This window comes from Battus philenor, unplaced genomic scaffold (assembly GCF_028537555.1).
Source record: "Battus philenor isolate CCGP_79_NKW_IND1 unplaced genomic scaffold, ilBatPhil1.0.hap1 SCAF_5, whole genome shotgun sequence".
Taxonomy (NCBI): Eukaryota; Metazoa; Arthropoda; class Insecta; order Lepidoptera; family Papilionidae; genus Battus; species Battus philenor.
In genome coordinates, this window is record NW_027181715.1 from 5,814,558 (window position 1) to 5,839,394 (window position 24,837).

Below are 24,837 nucleotides of genomic sequence, written 5' to 3' on the forward strand. Positions count from 1 at the left end.
TTTTATTTCTATGATTGTATATCCTTAGAATACTAGTATTATATTTCGCTACTGTCACATGTTTCAACAAGAATCGAACCTTGGTCCTTTAGTCAAATTTATTCTTTAATTACAACCATGATACCAGTCCACCATTATTATTACGTCATCAATGTTTTAAATAAAATTAGCAAATGAACTCAAATTAAACGAGCTATTTGCAAATTGCGGCTCCAATGAGTAATTACATATTATTACGAATATATAAATAAGTTTTTGAATAGTTCTCAGCAGTTAATTTTCAGATCTTATTGCAAGCAGAACAATGTTGCGAACAGTCTACTTTTCTATTTTGGTGCTGACACTAACAAAACAATCAGGTAAGTTTTTTTACATTAAAGAACATGTTTTTATTTAAATTTTATTGTTTTCGAGTTGTTACATTTTTCTATAAATGTTTTTTTTTACTTACAGTAATTTCACATTCACCGGATGGGGGATTTCGATATCTAACAAAACATTTAAATATGAGAAATGTCTCTTCCCCAATACGAGGTGACCCTTCGCATCAATTATTGAACACTAATCTAGAAGCAATTCCAGTTCAAAGAACTCTCAAAGCACCGGCGCTTGTAAAAATCCCGCTTCCATCTCGAAACGTTGCCTCAGATCCACCTTCTTTCCAACCCACTGTTTCGAGCATACCTAGTACATACACACAGAAGAAAGAAACATTAGTAGATGCTGAGAAAATCCAACCTGTTTACACACAAAACGCACATCAAGCGTCATACTCAGAATATCTATCTCGAAACGCACATTCCGAAAATGTAAAGGGATTGTCGGGATTCAATTTACACGAGAAGTCCGAAGAAAAACCAGTTCAATCCACAGTTCAAACAATTTCTTATACGCAAGAAACTACAACAAAATCTCCTTTTGTTATATCAGTGGCTTCCTTACCAAAGCAAGAAATTTCAATGGTCGCTCCCAAATTTACTTTAGCACCAAGACAAAAGACAGTCGAGTTCCCTAGATCACATCTTCCATCTGAACCAGTATCAGATTCTACAGCCGTTCCAAGCTGCCCATTTGCACCTACTCAACATACAGAAGAGACAACATCAACAACTACTACTACTACTACACGTGTGATACCCACGACTCAAAGAACAACCACCACTTCAACAACGCCAACAACAACTCCCGTGCCATCATCAAGCTGTATAAACGGAGAAATATTTCCAACGAACACTGGCAGCTGCGACCAGTTCCTAATGTGTCACAATTCAGTTATAGTTTTAATGATATGCCCGCAAGGAATGGGTTTTAACTTTAAAACGAATCGCTGCGATTGGTCAGTGAACGTGCAGGGTTGTGGAGCATAGGAAAAATATCTCGTAGTTTTAAATCAAACGCCTTCAAGATTTTTAAATTGTCGGTATAATTACATTTTTTTACGTTTCAAGCTTGGTTTAGTTAAAATGATTTGCTAGAGCTCGGATCTGGTGGAATACCGTACAAATATAATTGTAAAATTAACTGAGAGATTGTTTTTACTTTGTATATTATTTTTAATTAAACTTAAGAATTCATATAACAAATGTAGTTTAAATTTACTATATATTTTTAATAACATTAGATTTAAAATTGTAATTATTTTTAATTAATAATAAATTTACTTTATATAGGAAAGCATTTCTGTTTTTGGTATTTCGAAATTTACAAAAATACTATTATATCTTCTGACACAAAAAAGTTCCCATGGCCGACGCATCTAGCGATGCACTTCCAACATTAGAAAGCTCTTGGTATGATACACCATGATGCTCTAATCATTACACACGATAGGAAAACATGATTAAGACGACCTTTACAGAAGCAACAGCCTTCAGTTCTGAAGTACACATTTTGAAGAAAAAATATTACACAAAGTTTGTACTACATACATATGGACATAACATATAAATATTAACATACAATAAATATTTATTTAATAAAAAAAGATTTTATTGTGTCGTAAATAAGCTTCATATTATTATATCTTTAACAAATTCCATTTTTTAAGATATGAATCCAAGTCATCGAATAAGATGCCAAAGAAAATCGAGACACGTCAATAGTTCTTCATAATTCAAATAAAAACACTAACGTAAATATTCGTACAGAGCCACAATCTGAGCTGCTACAGAACAATTTTTTGTAAAGACAATACTTATATTAGAAAATTTCATCCAAAAACGTATTTCGTTTTATCAAACAAAAGTCATCTCACTGACCTAGAGCGAATATCAATGAATCTTTGTTCACAATACACAAATTTTCGCTATGGAAGAGAAGTTTAACCTTCAAGAGGACAGTTGGAAAGTCTCAGAATTTTGTCAAGGAAGATAAAAAATATTTCTTCTTGTTGAGGGTGCATGTGCATCACTCTCCTTTATGTTTATTTGTATGTCCTTTAGAGAATCACAAACTATGCATTTGATCGTATGATGGTCTTTCAATGTTAGCCCACGAAGGTTTCTAATTTGGTGGGTATGACCAGTTTTCAACAGATGGCGCTACTGTCATTCCAATTAATTTCATGTATTGCCGTGACAGTTCATGGTGATTTGAATTGAAACGAAAACAGCGAACGATTGACGACGTTTTCAGTTGTGGGTGACGTAAGAATTTATGTCAATTGTGAAATTCATGTCTGACTGGTGGCCTAGCAACGAGTGCAGGGTACAGCTAACTAACCATAAAAGGAGTCATCGAGCTTCTATGTATACATGCACGTATCTGAAACAAAAAGGCAGCAAATTACAAGATGGATGGTATGGGCTTGTAGTCAAGCGACTAACTAAAATCTTAATTTTGCTACTTTAATATTTCACCACGACTTCACAACGCAAGGAGGACAGAATTCTTGCTAAAGAACGAGCAAAATTTATTATAACTACAACAGTGAATACCGTTTAGATCATAAACTTTGTACAGTTAGATTAGTTTGTCCTTGGTGTTAACGACTTATCAAGCGGCTGTAGCGTAATTTTATGCCAGCAACATAGTAAATATGTGTGAAACACATACTGTATTTTGTAATAAAAGAACGTTATTTGAAATATAAATAGACAGGCTGCCTTTACCATTTCCTACTACTGCTATTTGTTTACTGCAAACTTTCCCCACAATCATTGCCGTGTTGTTATTAAAAGGCGCTATATCTTTGTATCTGTATTTAGGGTAATAATTAGGCATATGAGATAAATCGTCTATGGAAATGACGAAAGATATGTTCTTTTGTATCGCACTGCTATGAGCAAGACGTGACTTATCTTTACAAGAACGTTGGTAACGTTTGTATAATTTCAAGCATTGAAAAAAAAACTTAACAAAAGTTTAACCTACACAGATCTACACAGATGTGTACAAAATTAAAAAAAATGTACAAACTTTTCCAAATGTCATATATAGATGCGATTATTTTTTTTATAAATTAGGAATAAATTGAATTAATTAGTGATCTTTTAATATTAACCGTCGTAGTTATTAAAATATAACAAATTTGCAGTGCGTGAACTGTCAAAAGCGCGAAGTCTGTAGCGACCTTTAAATATATATCATAATCCATCTTTTAATATGCTATGCTTTGTACGATGTGATTAACATAAAGAACTATACCATGCTTAATATTTATACTTTAAAATTTTTAAGAATATATAACTTCATAGATTATGTGTTTATTACATAGTGTAATTAAAGCAGTTGAACAGTGAAAGTTTGCAAATACAATATACCTTCCGTAAAATTTAAGCTTTCATATAAATACCATGCTATAATTTAACTAATGGTAAAAAAGTTATCATCTGTGTAAAAAAAAATACAAAAAATTCTTCGTTGTAATATTTATTTTAAAATTGTATAAAATAGTAATTTATTATTTACTACACGCTGGCACATTTGCTGACCAGTCGCAGCTATTGGTTTGATTGTTGAAGCCCAAGCCAGGCGGGCAAACCATTAGAACGATCATTTCATTACGACACATAAGGAATTGATCGCAACTGCTGGTGTTCGAGGGGTAGATTTCTCCGTTTCGGCAGTTTGACTTCGGAGCGGGAGTAGTATTAGGCGGTGCCACCGTCGTTGTGGTTGTTGTTGTTGTCGGGCGTCTTGTCGTTGTAGTAGTCGTCGTGGTTGTTGTAGGTGTTTCTCGGCATGGCTGTTTCTGTACGGGCGGCGGGTTAACACACGGAGCTGCGGTCACACAGTTGGTTTTCGGGGCGGGTGTTGTAGCACAAGGAGGAGGTACAGTTGAGCTGGTACAACCGCAAGCGGGTTTTCCATTTACTGAAAAAAATAATACAAGGAATTAAAAACGACATAGGAGGAAAACATTGATTAAAGGTTCATTTTTTTCAAGTGGCCTCTCAGAATATAAAATAGACTTACCTGCATGCAATGCCAATGCCAACAGCATGACAGAAAAAAGACACGCTCGGGACATGGTGTGTGTTGTCATAAGTTTGCAAGTAAACTACGAATTGTCTCAAAACTGAACATTTTTTATAGTCCAAGTAACTGTCATTAATTATACCGGCGAATCTTAACGATTTTTAATTTAATAATTATGTTATGTTGTAATTTGCGTAAATGTTAATGAGCGTTTATAGCGACATTGTTTGCGTTCCCAAAAATATTAAGATTCTTCATGAATTTTATTAGACAGATTCGGAATTTTATATACAACCATAAAACGATGATGGAGCCATAAACTTTTTCACTATGATAATATTAATAGAGAAATGATATTACTATAGCATTATGATAACTCAATTTTAAAGTAAATATTCATAAAATAAAAACTCTTTTGTAGGCAACTGCGTATGGCATTATAATACACTCGTACGTTATCTCTGTGAATTCCATTCACTGTATCCTGGAACCTATTAAAGACGAAGAAGTATATTACAAGCGTAAAAATCACAGTATCACAGTCAGAAAGAGTTTTATTTTAAGTTATAAATCAATTAAGAATATTGTGAAAGTGACCTCATAAAATAAACCTAAGTTTGTCGTGAGCTCTTCTTAGAGTCCATGTTTGAAACTCTCGTAGCGTCGTTAAATGTTATTAAACCGGCGCTGTAGCTGATCCTAGTTTCTGCCATATTAAGCTCTTTCATTCTTCACATAACATACTGTTGTTACTGTAGAAGATACTTAGTGAAAAACAATATGATAAAATTAATACAATACAGTAAAAGACTGAAATATTAGTTGTGTTATTTTATGAGATCACATACGTAATGCAATCGTTTTTTTTTTCTTGTTAGAGTTCTTATTTCTTATTTAAAATAAAAAATCAGTAACTATTACTCGTTCGCAATAATATGATGAGTGATCCCTATTACACTGTTTAATAGCTACATGTAATATTTAACAATTCCAATATGATAACTTTCGTAACATTTTTCTTATATATAACAAGCACAACAAATTGTATTGTATAGTGTATACAGCGTAATTGGTAAAAGGTGTGAAAGCTTTCATGGTGTGAATCACCATATATTATATCCAAAAATCAATATTACAAGAAATAATAAAAAACGTAAGTACGTAAAGTACTATCAGTACTTAGTCTGGCCATAAATACTATTATAATAAAAAAGAAACAAAATTTTACGTTTGAATTTGGAAACACGATTGTTCTTTGTTTTTTCTTGTTTTGGTGCCAATATATTGGGCTAATAAAGAGAGCCGAATCGCTATTATTGCGTTACCTAAAGTACGTAAAGTGTCAAATACAATTTTGAAATCCTCCATACGATTGGTATTAATCAAATGTTTGTGTACCCGTCTAATAATATGTACAATGAAACCTCTGTTTTTGATAGAAAAAGATTTGACCTTCCACGTAATGTTGGTACGAAGAAGACGATCAAAGCTATGAAAAGAAAATTCGAAGAAATCCTGTTCGAAAGCAAAAGATTGTATCTCGGCAAGTGGGAATAGCACCTTGAACCATGTCGTATTTTGAAAGGTGACCTAGTTTTTGTAGCCTATAAGAGACTAGTCATTTCTTAACAGACAATTTAAAAAAGAATAAGTTGGTAAAATCAAAATAAGTATTATACTTTGTTTATGGATGAGAATTTTTTTCACAATTATGCAATATTTGAATTAGCACAATGGCCGTATTTATGCTGAAAGTTCTAAAGAAGCTTCTCAACTAATCGATGGAATACAACGTGGGCTTTAATCAACTTTATTGGTTGTTTGGCGAGGTATTAGTTATAAAGAGTGAATCATATATCTGTGAGAAAGGTGTCAAAACTTGGGCACAGGTGTATCAAGATACCATTCTTGTGAAGTTTTCACAACACTGTGCTCAATAATCAATAATGATCCTTTCCTCCTTTCCTGTCGATCAGCCAAATTTTCTTATTATTTTTCATTAGTGTTTTTTTACAATAATTTTTTTTTGTCGCTTTTACTTAACACAGACAGTTGAGACAGACAGGGAAAGGGTTGCCGCCATTTGATACGGATCATTTTTCTCCCAGCTGCGAGGCACGACAGCGTTTTATAATTATTTACAATTTTCTCTTATCTCTAAATTTTATTCATATTAACAATACAGTTTGGAAAATTTACTTTATTATATATTAGTTGGTACATTATTTTATTTCAAATCGCTGCCCAAGCGCTACAGACCGTTAAATGCCTCGAGGTTTAGGACAATGTGCCGGGCCAACTCATCAAAATATTCTGCCGTAGATTTTTTCTTGAGAAGGTCCGGTAAGTTGAACGGAGGTATATTAAGATTTTCACATAAGGTCACGTGGTTACGTCTTTTGACTTCGAATCGGGAACAGTTTCTGAGTAAGTGGTGAAAAGTCTGTACTGTGGAGTCGTCACATGGGCAAGTCTCGTTATCGATTATTCTAAAACGGTGCAGGTACTGCTTGCAGTACCCGTGCCCGCTTAATAGTTGTGTGAGATGGAAAGATGTCTTGATGAGTTTTCGCAGTTTGTTTATGTCACTGATGTGGGTGGAGGATGTGTTAGAAAGGACCTGCCTCCAGCATCTTCCGTCTTCACATGCAAGCAATTAGAACAAAATACATATAAAATATATAAAATCACTCTGCTTTTTGTTATATGTTGTCACTGATTATCAAGTGGCATATAGAGCGACATTAAGATTGAGGTGGCAGGAAGCTGAAGTTACCTTTGCACGTAACTAAACCTTAACGCTCATTTAAAGTACTCGTCGGCGCATCGTTGTGTTTTAATTGTAATAAACGAAAACTAGACTGTTATCTCAGCGGTTAAAGAGTGACGAGTGTTGCCCCCTTTGGTAAAATTAATTGGCCTTCTTAGAGCCAATTACTTCTTTTCAAAATACATTTAGTGCCTGGCACCTGATTTTGCACGGCCAATCTGTCTACGGAATTATTTTTCACTGTTTTAAGTCAGCAATCGATTTTAACACGTGCCAAGCTATCGTAGGAATTTGTGATAGAGACAGTACTTTAAAAAACAGAACGTCTTTATTTTTCGTATGTGTTACTCTATGGCCCGATGTGCCGAAAAAAATGGCGGGTACTACGTAGAATATATGCAGTAACAAACACAGGCGGCCTGTATTAAAATATTTATAGTATTTTTGCAACAACTGAAACTTTCATAACGTTTATTATAATACAATATAAAGGTCAGGGTGATCCATAAATCCATATGCATCCTCAATGGCACCTCATCAAACCTTGGCAAATTTAACACTTCAGTGACTGCATAGGGCATCCATCAGAAGAAACTATAAGTTAGGCGAAACACGGTATTTCACCATGACAGAACCCACAAAGCTTTTTTCCCAGAGCATTGGTGTATTGCAATGGTGCCAAAGTGCTCCGGGAGGATCCTTAAGTGTTTACAGAAGACATGATGGAATGTCTGATGATTAAAATGAACCTGCTATCGAGAGTGAAAATCCGATAAGTTGACTTTATCTATCAACGTTGGCATATAATATTTTAAGAAGCGCAGCGACTGTTACCTATAAAAAGCATATACGAAATTCAGTTCAAAGTTTTCGGAATATAGTAGAAATGTACTTGAGTTCAATGGATCCAACTAAACGTTAAAAGTGGTCTGTGGAAGAAAAGTCTGGAAAACTCTGGTGTATAGGGTGCCAGAGATTTATGTATATCTATTTGAAACTTCTGCGATCTATCGCTGTTGCGGAAAATTAAACAATTCGTGTAACATTCTATGAAGTTTACATTTATGCACTTTCACATTTGCAACATTTACACTGAAAGAGTTTAGAGTTTCAGTCAGCGTCGTACAAGAGTGCAAAGAAAAATAAAACATGATACATAGTTAGCTAATATTTGGGTCAAAATCGACGATAACGAAATGAGCCCTTACTTACATACTTTATACACAAACTTCTTAAATTTTGTCATGGGTAATAGACACAGTTAACATAATATCCAGCTTAAAGTCACGAAACGTCAGATGGACTTGTAGGGAGAAAAGTTATTAGAAAAGATTATGGAGAAAAAGTAAATTACTTTGCTTTTCGCCTAAATCAGCTGCAATTTCATAAAATCGACGATATGTGGTTTGTTGTGAAGAGTTAAATCACGCCATTAGTAAAAAAGAGACAGCAGAAACGAAAGCAAAGAAAAAAAAATACGCCTCACAACGAGTAATTTTATAACTTGTATATTGATGCTTATTGAAGATAATCTCGTCGCATTAATCAGATGACATTTAAGCAGTTAATTTAAAAAGAGGCTAAAAACCTTATGCCTAAATTCTAATTAACATTCCATTGCGCAAATTACATCATAATATAATGATTGAAATTAAAAATCGTTAAGATTCGCCGATATTATTAATGACAGTTACTTTGACTATAAATAATGTTTAGTTTTGAGACAATTCGTAGTTAACTTGTAAAGTTTTAACAACACACATCATGTTCCGAGCGTGCCTTGTTTCTGTTGTGCTGTTGGCATTGACGCTGCATGCAGGTAAGCCTGTTTTTCTATTTGGAGAAGCCACTTGAAAAAAAAGGATCTTATAATTTAAAGACTCGGTATTTTCCTCCTATGTTGTTTTTAACTCCTTGAATTATTTTTTTAGCAAATGGAAAACCCGCTTGCGGTTGTACCAGCTCAACTGTACCTCCTCCTTGTGCTACAACACCCGCCCCGAAAACCAACTGTGTGACCGCAGCTCCGTGTGTTAACCCGCCGCCCGTACAGAAACAGCCATGCCGAGAAACACCTACAACAACCACGACGACAACTACAACGACAAGACGCCCGACAACAACAACAACAACCACAACGACGGTGGCACCGCCTAATACTACTCCCGCTCCGAAGTCAAACTGCCGTAACGGAGAAATCTACCCTTCGAACACCAACAATTGCGATCAATTCCTTATGTGTCGTAATGAAATGATCGTTCTAATGGTTTGCCCGCCTGGCTTGGGCTTCAACTATCAAACAAAGAGCTGCGACTGGTCAGCAAACGTGCCGGCGTGTAGTAAATAATAAATATTTTCAATCTTATACAATTTTGAAATAAATTTTACATTTAAAAAAATTTTGTGTTTTACTTCCTTATCGGCCGTAAGAAAATGTAAAACTGTATTTATTACATATACTTACAAATAATAAATATGTAGCATAAATATTATAGCGTTTATTCGCAAGTTTAAAATGTTAAATACAACGGTAGACTTATTAAATCAAAAGTGATGTATCAAAAACTTACAACTCTTCTATTTACATAAATATTAAGTCAAACAAATCTATTCTCTAAAATCGAACATTCTTGTGCATTTAGTGTAAAAAACATCAACGAATAAAGCACGTGTAAAGCAAAATCGATTATATTTATAGAAATTAAAAATATATTATTTAGCTAAAAGATATCACAACAGTCATAGGAAAATAACGGTATACGGATATGTCAAAAATGTCTGTCATTATTAATAATTAGGAATCAATTATAGCAATTTTATTGTTAGGATAAAAGACAAAAATGCCTTTCTATATATATACATAAAAATTATTCCTATATCCCTTGGCCACCATAACAAGAGACGAACAAGCCATTTTACTCACCTGTTTAAAATTTTCCTAGTAAAAAGTTCTTATGGAAACAAAATAAAAAACACAGGGACTATTAATTTTTTTTTCAATTCACTTTGTGATTTTAACTCATTACTTACAAGCCGGACAACGTCTATCAGGTTAGCTAGTTCAAAAAAGGGAATCCGTAACCAGGGTTCAAGTATGTTGAAAAAAAATTATTTTTTTCAAAATGTGGTATAAAAATATATCAAAGGCAAAAAGGTCCCGGTAAACAATTTGTACACTAACCAAAATTAGTTCATTGTGCCTAGTTCTAGAAATACACCTATCCCCCGATTTACACGGTACTTGTTTTACACGTTTTCGCTTTTACACGGTTTTCCAAAAATGTTTTTTTTTTGTTTTTTTATCGCACTCTACTAAATGCTACTGTGATTGAACACGTGCGCTGTGTACACATTTCACGGGGAATCCCGAGCTTAAATGCTGACTTGCTGCACACGCACACTGTGTCTGTATTTATTCTCATAAAAATAAAGTTTTATCTACGGAAAATTGTATTTGAGTGAAAATTTCACAGTTTCAGAAAGATTTAATTTTCTATACTCGTAAATTACAAGTGCGTGCATAATTACTGTAAAGGATAATAAAACACCTTTGGTTTTATTTTTTGTTATTCTGTTTAATGTATATTGTAATTAAATAAAAAAAACAATGTTTCCGTAATATAATAAATATTTTAACTTGTCAATGCATTTTATTTTTATTTCTGTGTGCACCTAAAAATATTGAAAAAAAAATCACAACTGTTAAATAGCAAAATTATGCATTTTCTGCAAGCTTTTTACATTTCGATTTACACGTTTTTCTCAGGAACGTATCTACCGTGTAAATTGGGGGATAGGTGGTAATGATATTATTTATATCTTTATCTGTGTACATTCGTAAGGCAGAGTTTTTGTATTATTTAATAATAGTTTGTGTACTGAATATTATTTGGAATTATCGGATCGCGCAAGAAGTTTACTCGACTGCAATTTATATACATGCTTATAACAGTGTAATGCTGCACATTTTTTAATTTTTAACGATACACCATATCTTTTGCAACCTTCATAGTTTATATATCTATTTGTACAATCAATAAACCAGTAAAAATCAATTTGAAATAAGAACAATAATACAACCATCCAGCAACAATGATTTAAGTGGTAAAAAGGTTATGCTATTTACTATTTTTATTTAAAAAAAATCATCTATACAGATATATAATATATTTTTTACCAGAACAACGAGGGATAGCGTATATATATACGAACTGAGACTAAATTGAACTTGCTTTAAATGCGGATGTTTCAGACTTTTTGCAGTAGTGAGATGGCCGCAGCGCAGCCCGCCCATTTCAGCTGTATACGTAGCCATATTGGTAGACGTTATATGGTGCACCACCACCATTCTGAGCCGTAAACAATACCAGGTCTTATGACCAGTTTGTGCTTTGCGCATTCTCACCTTACATCTATGAACAGTTGTATCTGATACTAATAATAGATTTGATAGTAGTAGATTTGATTCCGTTAGCTATAACGTATAAGCTTTATTTGACGCGCATTTTAATGTCTATTAAAGTTACTTGACATACGTATGGACTTTTTTCGGCTGATTTTTTTGCAAGTCTTGCACGCTCTGATATTAGAATAACGTTATTTGATAGATTTTACCATGAATCGCGATGTCTTTAAAAAATGACATAATAAAAATAATAAATGTCGTCTCAATACATATACAGTATTAAAATATATTTTATGTTTACAAAAACATTACCGATTTTCCCTGGATTAGACAATATAAGTTCCAAAATAGAAAACGTATTTCTCAGAGTCTATTTTATCGAGTTTATAAATCTTTCTTTCTATGAGTCCATAAAACTTCGAACAAAAGGGATTTACTAGTTTATTTGTAACATTGGTATACACATATATGTATTTGTGTATATATATATATATATATATATATATATATATATATATATATATATATATATATTTGTATATATGTGTACATATACATGTGTGTGTATATATATATATGTATAATATCCTGTAATTGGCGTATGTATAACTCTACCTGAGTTGTAATCATAAAAAAGTTTATAAGAAACCATTGATTATATTTTTAAAGTACATATATACAAATATTTAAAGACCAAAACAGTTTCTTTATATAAATGATGGCGAAAAAGTATCACGATCGCCAATTCGACCGCTAATTATTTATTTAAGGACACTGGATTGTGTCCTAAAACTCCTATTAACTGTATTTACCGTTTTCTAGATGTTATTTGCAAATGGAAGTTGGCGTTTTTATTATAATAAATATAATAAGTCTTTTAATCTGCTTAGTCCTATAAATTTGATAAAGAATTTTAATTATTTTTGGGAACGTAAACAATGTCTGTGTAAATGGTGATTATTTTAATCATTACGCAAATTACATTGTTATATAATTATAGAACTAGAAAACATTAAACACAACGGTGCAACGACTATTACTTTGACTATAAATAATGTTAAGTTTTGATCCAATTTGTAGTTAACCTGTGGCTTTAACATAACACACACCATGTTCCGCGCCGTTCTATTTTCTGTAGTGCTATTAGCACTGACATCACAATCAGGTAAGTCTGTTTATAAGCATAAGTTCCCTCAATTTTAAGAACCTGACTTTTCTTACAATTTCGTTTATACTTTTTTACTTTAAATATTTCTTAGCTTCGTAAATTTATTTTTAGTAAATGGAAAACCCGCCTGCGGTTGTACCAGCTCAACTGTGCCTCCGCCTTGTCCTACAACACCCGCCCCGAGATCCAACTGTGTGACCGCAGCTCCGTGTGTTAACCCGCCGCCTGTACAAAAACAGCCATGCCGAGAAACACCTACAACCACTACAACAACCACGACGACTACTACAACAACAAGACGCCCGACAACAACAACAACCACAACGACGGTGGCACCGCCTAATACTACTCCCGTTCCGAAGACAAATTGCCGAAACGGAGAAATCTACCCTTCGAACACCAGCAATTGCGATCAATTCCTTATGTGTCGTAATGAAATGGTCGTTCTCATGGCTTGCCCGCCTGGCTTGGGCTTCAACTATCAAACAAAGAGCTGCGACTGGTCAGCAAACGTGCCGGCGTGTAGTAAATAATTGATAATGTTATACAATTTTGAAATAAATATTAAAAACAAAGAGTTTTCCGTATCTAATTTTGCGTAAGTAACAATTTTCCTTGCATTTATTTATTAGTGCGGCATAAAATTTAAAACGTATAATATTTAATGTCATAGTTACGTGCTGTAATTAAATATGTACATCACATAAATACTAATAGAAAACATTTATTCGCTAACACTATAGCACAAACAAAACACAAATGAATGTATAAAAACAGATGCCAGACATAATATAAAAATTAACAAATACGAAAACAAAAACGTTGCATATAAATTTTAATTTAATTAATTTATTTCTATTATAAATTTAGACATGAAAATGTGAACATAACACAGTTTTATGCCAGTATCACGTAATTTTAAAGACACCTAGAACCTTTTTTGGTATAAAACAGATTACAAATTAATAAGTTAAAAACCAAAAATTAACTTGTTATTCCTAGTACTTATTACTTTTTTGTCCATTAAATTCTTAACCTAAATAATCAAAAACTATTACGGCAAAGTATAAATACACACATTTATATAAAAAGTTTAATGAATTACGCTTTCAAAAATTTAGAAAACCGTATGCGCCTAAATCGGTTAAAAGAAAACTACCTGTTATCAGATATCAATTATTAACAATATCAAGAACTAGAAAGAAAAGTTTAAAAAACAATTTAAAAATTTTGTTGTTAAGGTTTGTAAATTGCATATAAAATTATCAGGTGCCAATTTAAATTTAGTTGAACTTTTATCAAATATTTTAAAAACGTTTTTGACACCAAAAACTGGTAAGTGGAATCCGACCTCAGAGTGAATAGCAGTTCATCAGTAGGTAGAATCATTTGAAACGCTCGTGAAAGAGCATAACCCTTATAATCGTAAAATTTAACACAAATTATAACCAGGATTGTTTACACATCTTCATAAAATCGAAGAAAATGGTACAAATTTTCGTGACAATATATATATCTATATATATATACATATATATATATACATATATTCATCCTACATGATTAGTTGCCTACGCCAGGTCGAATAGATAAAGCTATTTCTCTTAAGTGAAACTCAGTCTTCTTTACTTGCTAAGGCGTTCTAGCGGGTTGTCAAATATCTCCCTTCCGCTTTTTTGCTCTTTATTCAATGCTTTATAAAAAGTGTTACAGTGATCGGATATAGTTCAAATATGCGCCGTTTTGTTCGATAATCTGTTTCCATCTAGACGGCAACTTCATAATACCTCCCTCGTAGAAGCCCCCCTCCTTATTTGCGAAGAACTCGGACAGCCACTTTTCACAAACCTCTTTTGAGTTCAACTTTACACCACCAAGGGCGTTCGCCATGGACAGGAACAGGTGGTAATCACTTGGCGCTATGTCCGGGCTATATGGTGGATGTGATAAAACCTCCCATCCGAGCTCCCGTAGCTTCTGACGAGTCATCAACGAAGAGTGTGGTCTGGCGTTGTCCCGGTGGAACATTACACCCTTCCTGTTGGCCAATTCTGGACGCTTCTGGTCGATCGCCTGCTTCAAGCGGTCCAGTTGTTCGCAGTAGATGGTAGAATTAAGCGTCTGGCCATATGGGAGCAGCTCATAGTGGATGATTCCCTTCCAATCCCACCAAACACACAGCAAAACCTTCCTGGCCGTCAATCCCGGCTTAGCCACTGTTTGGGACGATTCACCGGCCTTCGACCACGACCGTTTTCGCTTGATATTGTCGTATGTGATCCATTTTTCGTCGCCAGTCACCATCCGCTTCAAGAATGGGTCGAGTTCGTTCCGTTTCAGCAGCATATCGCAGGCGTTGATTCTGTCCAGAAGGTTTTTTTGCGTCAAATCATGCGGCACCCAAACATCAAGCTTTTTTTTTGTATCCAGCCTTCTGCAGATGGTTTAAAATGGTTTGGTGACTAACTCCCATCTCCTGGGCAATGTCACGAGATGCCACAGCCGGTCTAACTCGATATAGTCCACGATTTGATCGGTATTTGTCGTCACAGGTCTTCCGCCGGCTGGCTTATCCATGGTGTCGTTTTCACCGGCTCTGAATCTTCGAAAACATTCCTCCGCGGTTCGAAGTGATAGAGTACCATCCCCCAAAACACCATTAATCTCACGGAACGTTTCTCTAGCGGATTTGCCTTTAACGAAGGAAAACTTTAAAATAGCGCGAATTTCGGCGTTAGTGAACTCCATGTTTACACGTCTATAACTGTTGAACACAATATCCAAACTAATCATGCATAGTGTCGTTTTGTAGGTTATGTCAAGACCTTTCAAATTATGTATGGTATTGCCAGATACGAGTTCTGTAGCGCTTTGTACATAGCCGCGAAATTCAAAAGACAAAAAGACGGAAGGGAGATATTTGACAACCTGTTATATGATGTGGCTGAGTAAGAAAGTAAAATACTCGAAACATATGTGGTAGAGTTGTTTTTTTTTAATATCGTAAGCTGTATAAGGACAATAAAACTAACTATGTAATACAGGGACAGGAAATAAATTATGTATATTTGATTATAAAATACATAGAAATGCGTGAATGTTTCACTTGTTTTTATTTCTAATAAACTATTTACTCGTCCGATTTTAGATAGGTAAATAACAAATGTTTGTGTAACAACCTCAGTTCCTACCAAGAATTCACGTGGTTATTAAAACTAAAAAATAGTCAAGTTTAAAAAAACAGACGGCTGCGTGCTTCCATTGAATTAGAAATCACAGATTAAAAGTTATTTAATATTGATTTACGAAATACAATATTTACAATCGCACCGTCAAACATCGAGACCCTAAAACAGATCGACCAAAATTGAGCTGCAATGCAAATTTTTATAGTTAGGTGACAGCCCTAGATGAGAACTCTTCTGGGCTGTCTCTCACTCTATGGAATATTTGCCTTGAGAGCCTTTCAATCCGATTTAATAAGAAGTGTGGTACCCTGAGCCAAACCGCGAGGAGTCTAAGGAACCCTGGAACATATTTAAGATAAATAGGCATAAGCCAAGTGTTTTTACACTATGCCACCTTAAGTAACACGCAAACTGCTTTTCCATAGCAATACGCAAACAGTAATTGAAAAATAATATATTTTATCCAATATACAGATTATCTTTTAAAAGCGTAAAAGTCTATGTTAACAGTATTTCGTGGAGTGTTGATTTATTTAGACAGACTGTTTCTTTTGTATTTTAGACAGGACTCGAGAGGACTTATCTGCTAATCAAAAGTGAAACTAACAAATCTGATCGTCCTACTTATGAATGCTTGCAGAATGCCAAGACGCAAGATAATTACTCGATCGTAATACAGATTTGATTACAACTAGCTCATTATACGTCTTTGTTTAGCATTGTTAATCTTCCTGACAAATATAAAGTATGTAAATAATAACCGCTACCTGTGCCAAAATTGAAAAACCTTAGATATTTGCAAACGTATGATAATTATGTATTATATTTTTTTAAACAGTAACAGAACTTACGACACCAACACCAAGCTACAAAAATTAAACAAAAAATTGTAGGCGTAGAAATGCTATGACTACAAGGTTCACTTGATTTAATAGATCTCTAAAAATCATGACTCTAATGAATTATCGATATTCTATTGCTATAAACCATTTATTGCGTGTCGCAAGTACGTGGACTCAAGAACTTTTTAAGGGCAAAATTGAAGGGGTTAAGAAAACATTAGTAAATTTTCCAAAAATAAACAGTTAACTTACTGTTGTGATATTTTTTATTTCTTAAGTTCTAAAATAAGAAGAAAGAAAATTACAATTTACTGCAGGTGGGCACGTTTGCCGACCAATCACAGCTCTTTGTTTGATAATTAAAGCCCAAGCCGGGCGGGCAAACCATCAAAACGTACACTTGATTGCGGCACATAAGGAATTGATCACAACTGTTGGTATTCGAAGGATAGATTTCTCCATTACGGCAGTCCGACTTCGGTGCAGGAGTAGTGTTAGGCGGTGCCAACGTCGTTGTCGTTGTTGTTGTCGGTCGCCTTGTTGTTGTCGTCGTGGTTGTTGTGGTTGTCGTTGTCGGATTTGCAATGCATGGTTGTTTTGTTGGCGGGTTAACACACGGAGCTGCGGTTACGCAATTGGATTTTGGAGCGGATGTTGTAGTAGAAGGTTCCGGCACAGAACACGGCTTGGTTGAAACGGGAACGTCTTGTTTTGAAACGCACGGCTGCCTTTGAGGACAAGGCGGTGGCACCTTCGGGCTCGAACAATCACATGCTGGTTTTCCTTGAACTAGAAATAAAGACATGAAATCGATATCTCATAAACATAAAAATATACTTATTTTTCAAACTAAAATACACTTACCTGCTTGTAAACTCAGTGCCAACAGCAAAATCACAAGAAAACTTGTACGAATCATGGTGTGTTCTGCAGTAAAGTCATAAGTTAACTGATCAAAGGCTAGAATCTAATCGTCATTTATACTAAATTCCCTAATGATTATAATGTACACTAGAATACCAAAAATATAGTTAATAGTGCAATTAAATCTTAATATTAATTAGGATCAACATATTTTGCTAATCACAAATGTGGCAATTTGCTCTAACTAGCGGAACAATACAAAGCTTCGAATATTTAAATACAAACATAGGCTTAACTGTATGAACGAGACTATTCGCGACTAGCTTGCACCCTTTATTTTTGCTTATAGAGCAGTTCAGCTCCTGCGAAAGTTAAGTATGGCGGTATCGAGTTATAGTCTCTAAAAGCATCAAGGTTTTGCATGGATTAGCTTAATATACCGATGATTCAACATGAATCAACTTTGCTTGCTGGCCTTACATGAACTCTGTCATTCAAGAAAAGCCTACCCGAATATTTGATCACTCTTTCTCGGCAGAAAATGAATAAACCTCATATTGAACGTTTTGATATAATCGAACTGCAAATCTGAGATCATTAAATATGGCTCTGAATAAGTTACAATATAAAATAGGCCACTAGTATATAAGAATTCAGAAGACAATGAACTCAGATCGCTTCCAACCGATGGGAACCAACCTAATGATCCAATTGGAATTCTTTGGTTAGCAGTTATGTTTAGCAGTGGTCAAAATGATTTTGATTTCAAGATGCAGTTCTTGAGAAGGTCTCTTAACAATATCATATTCCATAAGCAAGAATGGTCCCTTCAGCAGGACTCAACACCAGGTCATAAAGCTCGACCCACCCATGTGTTGTAGGAAACAAATGCTTCAGATGTCATCTGAGTTGAAGTAAAGTAATTCCTATTTTAATCGGCTGAATTATGTTTTAAGGCAACTTTTGAGAGGATAGCATGCTTTAAATGTAATAATTTGAGTCCCATCCATCATATTGGCAATGAAAAAATTCGAACAAACAGACTGTACTACTCTGTTGATAACTTTTATATTTTTCTTGGCTTTTATATTTTAGGGACTATTTAAAAACCCAACTAAGAACGATTTGAATTGGCTTCATATATTTTATTATAAAGGAAATTATATGATATACATATGTGATATACACTAATAAATACAGTAATAAATGTGTGATGTATTAAAAAAAATCTTGACACATATTTAACACTTTGGATAATGCAGGTGCAATAACGAATTTACTCGTCACCGGTCAACAACGTTTGGACATGAAAAGACGAGTTAACTCAACACCGGTCAGCAAAGTGTTAATAGGCTAAGTATTTCATTGATACTGAACTAGCTTTACCCGATTTTACAGTTCTGTCAAACTGAGAAAATAGGGAATGGTAGGCGCATAAATGTGATCCCCGTTTTATCATATAAAATGTTTATGAACATAAACGAAAAACAATAAGGACAGGAATCTACCGCGCGAATTTAATGCGGTAGACCGCACATATAGCTGCATAGCATAACTGGAACTGCTTCAATGTAACTGGTTGCTAATTATTTTTTTGTTAATTGAAACAATTAAAACTAAATCAAAATTCATGGAAATAATTTTTAACCATAATAAATAATTAAGACAATTGGTATAAATTGAGACCAATATTCAGAAACATTCACTCTTATTTGTAGTTCAGTTATCGTACAGACATACTTTGAGTAAAATGTTTGCCCTTCTTTGTTTTGCCGTTTTATTCACGGTATCATGTAAGTAAGATATATTTCATTGCTAGAAAAAACTTTATTGGTACTCTAAGTCTAAAGTAATATTTTTTCATTTTTAAAAAAGGCGCCACAGAGATTCAGCTCAACGGAGCAGTTGGAGATGAAGTCTGTCGGGAATATAACACCTACTACAAGATTCAAGGCAGCTGCGACTCCTATGTAGAATGCAACGTAAGTCCAGAATGTTTTGAGTTATAATTGTCGCAATAAGCATTATGATTTCTTAACGTTTATAATATTTTATTGATTTTATTGTAATATTGCCAGGCTTACAAGGCGACATACAAGAGCTGCCCGGACGGACTGTACTTCGTGCGCGACGTGGAGTGGCCCGCCTACCCGTGCGCGTACCCGTCCGACGCGCAGTGCGACAGCAACGACGTGCCGCGTACGTGACCCTTGCACATCTCATGTCTCCTGCGCTCTTGTAGCTGCATATCGAACTGCCATTGTCTTATTGTGTTATCTCCGACAGAGCGCGCCATATCGTCGCAGGAGTGCAAGCACCAATACGGCTTCTTCGCGTCGCCCTTGGCGAGCCGCTCCGACTGCGGCAAGTACCGCATGTGCGTGGAGGGCAAAGCTTTCGAAATGGAGTGCGCGATGGGCCTGGCCTTCAACCCCGAGTCCGGCCGCTGCGACTGGCCCGACCTAGTGCCCAGCTGCAACGCTGAAGGTGCGTGCTCATTATCTATCACCACTTAAAATCACAAGCTGTTAGCGGGTAATAAATTGGAAGATTTCTAATTCCAGAATTCCTCGGATTCAAGTGTCCCCCAGCCACCTACGACGAGTTCGGCAAGGCGTACGTCGTGAACTTCAGGTAAATATCGTATTGCATGTGAGATACACTTGTGGTTGTGTTACTTATAAAACTGTCATTAACGCGTCTTTGCTGTCCGCAGCATCAAGGGCAGCTGCAGCTACTTCTTCTCGTGCATGGAGAACGTGGCGCGCCTGCTGGTCTGCGACCGCGGTTTCGCCTTCGACCCTGAGGTTAACCGCTGCGTTGACGCCACCCGCGTCAATTGCAAGGAGGGACAATAAATCAAAATAAATTTATTGTATTATTTATTCAGTAATTTAAACGATAAATAAAATAAATCTCATAGATACATTTTTTCATTTATAATTAAAGAAATACATTAACTCTTCAACATTTAAATGTTAAATCTTTTACATTAAATTTTAACGTTATAAGGTCAGTCTGAAGATAAATTCTTCCATGATTCATGAGCATTCTAAACGAAGTAAATATTATCAACTGACAAAATATCATTTCAGCCAAAAAGAACCAAGATAATTATTACTGATTTAAAATTATTAAATTTTAAATCAGTAATTGTAATGACAATAAAGTAGAAACGGAGAACCACATAATTGAAAAAATCCTTTGCAAGTCCCAAAATGAGCTTACATCAACCTAAAGCATATGTTCGTGTTAAAGTTATTTAAAATTTTGAAATTATGTAGAAAATAATTTAGCTTCGCCTTTAATACTGTAGATTACAATGCGTGCCTTTCACTAATATACAGTGTCACCATCTCTCTTGAGACAAATAATAGGTTCTGTACTTATCTAATTTGTCATTGGCAGCGTCATCTCATATGTCGATGCCCAACCCAGCGAATGAGCAAATATAAATGGAAGTGAGCAGGTCATGTGACGCGCTGAACAGACAGCCGCAGGTATCTAAAAATAGTTCTGGAATCCATACCCTGGACGTGATTTGTCTAAGGCATTTGACTGTGTGAACTATGATGCCCACGACAACGCTCGTAATCTCATTGCTTCGTATCTTAGTAAAAGGATTCAGTATGTTGTTGTAAATAATGTAAAGTTGTCCGGTTACTATTTACCGATGGGTGTGCCTCGGAAATCGATTTTGGCGACTTTCCCATTTTTTTACACAAAAATGATCTACTTTTTACGTTAGCAAAATTATGTGATTTTGTTTGCTGATAATGCTTCTTTAATTTTAAAAATAGATCGTATTAAGGATAATTATGACGAAGTAAATGGTGCAATGTCTCAAATACTTTTTTGGTTTACGGCTAAAAACTTGGAAAGAAAAAAACTGAATGTATTGAAGTAACAATGCTAAATGTGAAGAGAAAAAAGCTTAATTTAAGTCTCAATTATAAAAGTATTATGTTTACTGACTACCCGCTATTTTTAGGTATAACTCAAGAATCGAAAGTTTGGTTGGTCACCCACCTATTTCCTCTTGCAGTAAAATATGTTCCGTTTCTTACGCCGCTCAAAAACTCAGACAGCTTACGGGTGCTAATAACACTCATTTAATTTGGCTACTTTCATAGTGTAATGTCCTTTGGCATATTACTCTGAGGCTACGTTGCAGATATTAAATATTTGTAATTCAAAAAAGAACAGTGCATGGGTGCACAGGATTGTTTGCGAGAAGCTTTAAGAAGTGTTAATACAAGGAATAAAAATAAGTTGTATACTCCAAGCTTTCAGTCTTCAAAATTTAAATAATTCATTTATAGCACAAGGTATACGTATGTACAATAAAATTCCACAATCTATTTTAAATATGCCACTCGAGAGATTCACATAATTCAAATACTATACCGATAATAACGCGTAGAATTAAATGTTGTTGATGCTCACTCAGGAAGCTAATTATTGTCCAAAGCTCTTTATAAAACTATATTTGTAAAGAGCAACTGTTACGTTTCTCGCCGGCTCAGCAGAACTTCTTTTTATGTTAATTGAAAATCGAAAGTTCTTATAACAACCTAATCAAATAAAGAATATTTAATTTTGATAAAATTTTCCATGAATAGAGTTTCTTAAGTATAGATGTTTGCGATGTGGTGGTCTATGAATCATAAAAATATATGCGGTGTATTTATATTTTGTTTTATCTTTTCCTAATATGAGTTCACAGTGTTTTGGCAGGTCGCGGGTTCGATTCCAGGGATACTCTCTTATGTATAATCCACACTTTGTGCATTGATTATATAGGATTGCCACTGCTCATAAACAGGTGACTACAGCTTTAAAGGTGTGAATAGCTCCTTTACTGGAAATTGATATATGGTACACAAATAAACAAAATTAGTGTCTCTAGATGTTAAAGATTTATCTTCAAAAGACACAAAATAAGGCGTATAAGAATTTATTGGGCACCATAAAGCATTACAATGAAAATGTAATCATATTTTTATAGTACCTGTTATTTGATTTGGCATACCGGCGGAAGGGGAAGATTTGAAGCAAACTTTAGCTGGTTACGGTTTTGTAGAGCGGTTTTTTAATATCAAGTTATATATTTTGTAGCGTTAACGTTTCTTTAAAAATTACGTAGAACTTCTGTATAATTTTTATTATATTTTACTCGATGATATTAAAGCGTAAGTAAAATAAACATTTTTTTTAATAATTAAGATTAGGAACAATTATAATGAATTAAAAGCATTAAAATAATTAAATATATTGTAAAATGTTTTTATTAAGGATTAAATTCTTACAGCTATTTAAAGTGAGCGCGCACCACAAGCCGGTACGTTTTCTAACCAATCACAGCTGTTCATTTTATAATTGAACCCGAATCCGGGCGGGCAAACCATTAAAACGAAAACTTGGTTCCTGCACATTAGGAATTGATCACAGCTGCCGTTGTAAGAAGGATAGATTTCTCCGTTTCGGCAATCAGACTTCGGTGCGGGAGTAGTATTAGCCGGTGCCGCTGTGGTTGTCGTTGTTGTTGTCGGGCGCTTTGTTGTTGTCGTCGTAGTTGTTGTAGTGGTTTCTCGGCATGGTTGTTTTTGTACAGGCGGCGGGTTGACACACGGAGCTGCGGTCACACAGTTGGTTTTCGGGGCGGGTGTTGTAGCACAAGGAGGAGGTACAGTTGAGCTGGTACAACCGCAAGCGGGTTTTCCATTTACTAAAAAAATAATTCAAGGAGTTAATAACAACATAGCAGGAAAATACCGAGTCTTCAAATTATAAGATCCTTTTTTTTTTCAAGTGGCTTCTCCGAATAAAAAAATAGACATCTAGGTCATCTACAAAAAAAACACTTACCCGCTTGTAATGTCACCGCCAGAAGTAAAACCGAAAGAAGACCCGTTCGAACCATGGTGTGTCTTGGTATAAATTCGCAAGTCAACTGTCAAAAGGCATGAAGCTAAATTCTTTTTATAAGAACTTTCGTACAACAGTTATTGTTTCCAGTTAAAAATGTAATTGATATTTAATATCCTAATTATTTAATGATTCGCTGCTTAAGTTGAATATATTTAAAAAATCTTACAAGTAATTAAAAACCAGAAATCAGTTTGAACGAAATTTAGTAATCATTGCCGAAATAGTGATTTCACCAATGGTAAACTTTTTAAATATTTACATAGTACGTAGACATGTAGACTTTCGTTTTCTCTGTAAGGGAAATTGTAGTGGGCCGGGAAGTCGTTCCTGGATGTTAATAGATGCTCATAATCTTAATCAATTACCACTGCTTTATGGTACAAGTAACAGGAAAGATATGGAAAGTCTACCGCAGTTAATGACGGATGAAATCGTGACTCCTGGTGTAAATTGAGAAAGTTGTGCGGCACGCTTTGGCCAGGCTCGACAGTACCTTGTATCCTGACGTAACTGCCACATCAACGGAGAATGAACAGGTTCCGAAATATCGTTGTTTTGAATAAAAATCATTATCTGGAGCATGAAAAAAAAACCTTATTAGTAAATAAAGTCTACTATCACTAATAATTTTTTTTTCATTTGTTTATATAATAATTTACTGTTTATTTTTTTCACTGATTTCACTATTTTATAACACGGTAGTACTTCATTATTATTCTATATTATTATTATTATGATTTATTCATTATTATACTATATTATTATTATTATGATATTCGTTTATTGCACAAACGGTAGACTTATGCAAACTTATCATTATAACTTAAAAAATCTTGTAAATCGTTTATTTTGTTATGCAAAAGTAATGCTTTATTATTAAAAAATGCACGAGGATATTTAATAACATTCAAGTAAAAACTCTGTTAATATATTTTTCATTAAAAATTATTCTTAATAAATCGTAACTAAAGTCCTTAATCAACATGCAGTCTTCTATTACAATCACATTGCAGTTTTCTATTACATTTTTATTAATAAGAATAATTATAATAAAGCTAATTTCTTGGGTAATCATCTATTACAGCTAAAAATAATTAGTACATTTAATATAAACTAGATTGCTAACTAGCACTAACTTGCTAAAAACCTACATAACTGCCAGAATCGATTAATACAAAAGAAAATAACCAAATGACGTACAAAACTCTTATATATGATTCGATCGGTCATATTTTGTATAAATCCGAGCT

The 24,837-nt window shown here is 34.4% G+C and overlaps 3 protein-coding genes across 3 annotated transcripts; all 3 read left to right on the forward strand.

The window, feature by feature from the left end:
- The first annotated feature begins 288 nt into the window (after nt 1-288).
- Nucleotides 289-1,674, forward strand: LOC137929724 (histone H3.v1-like). The gene is made up of 2 exons (XM_068772794.1): nt 289-359; nt 454-1,674. Exons 1-2 carry the CDS (start codon nt 305-307, stop codon nt 1,365-1,367), a joined length of 969 nt encoding a protein of 322 aa, XP_068628895.1. The 5' UTR covers nt 289-304; the 3' UTR covers nt 1,368-1,674.
- A 7,225-nt stretch (nt 1,675-8,899) lies between these two features.
- On the forward strand, nt 8,900-13,354 carry LOC137929851 (salivary glue protein Sgs-3-like). Its single transcript, XM_068772968.1, has 4 exons — nt 8,900-9,008; nt 9,121-9,530; nt 12,675-12,759; nt 12,874-13,354. Exons 1-4 carry the CDS (start codon nt 8,954-8,956, stop codon nt 13,293-13,295), a joined length of 972 nt encoding a protein of 323 aa, XP_068629069.1. The 5' UTR covers nt 8,900-8,953; the 3' UTR covers nt 13,296-13,354.
- A 5,072-nt stretch (nt 13,355-18,426) lies between these two features.
- Nucleotides 18,427-20,580, forward strand: LOC137929852 (protein obstructor-E-like). Its single transcript, XM_068772970.1, has 5 exons — nt 18,427-18,505; nt 19,735-19,855; nt 19,899-20,143; nt 20,221-20,290; nt 20,373-20,580. The coding sequence occupies exons 1-5, from the start codon at nt 18,427-18,429 to the stop codon at nt 20,512-20,514; spliced, it is 657 nt and encodes a 218-aa protein (XP_068629071.1). The 3' UTR covers nt 20,515-20,580.
- The last annotated feature ends 4,257 nt before the right edge of the window (nt 20,581-24,837 follow it).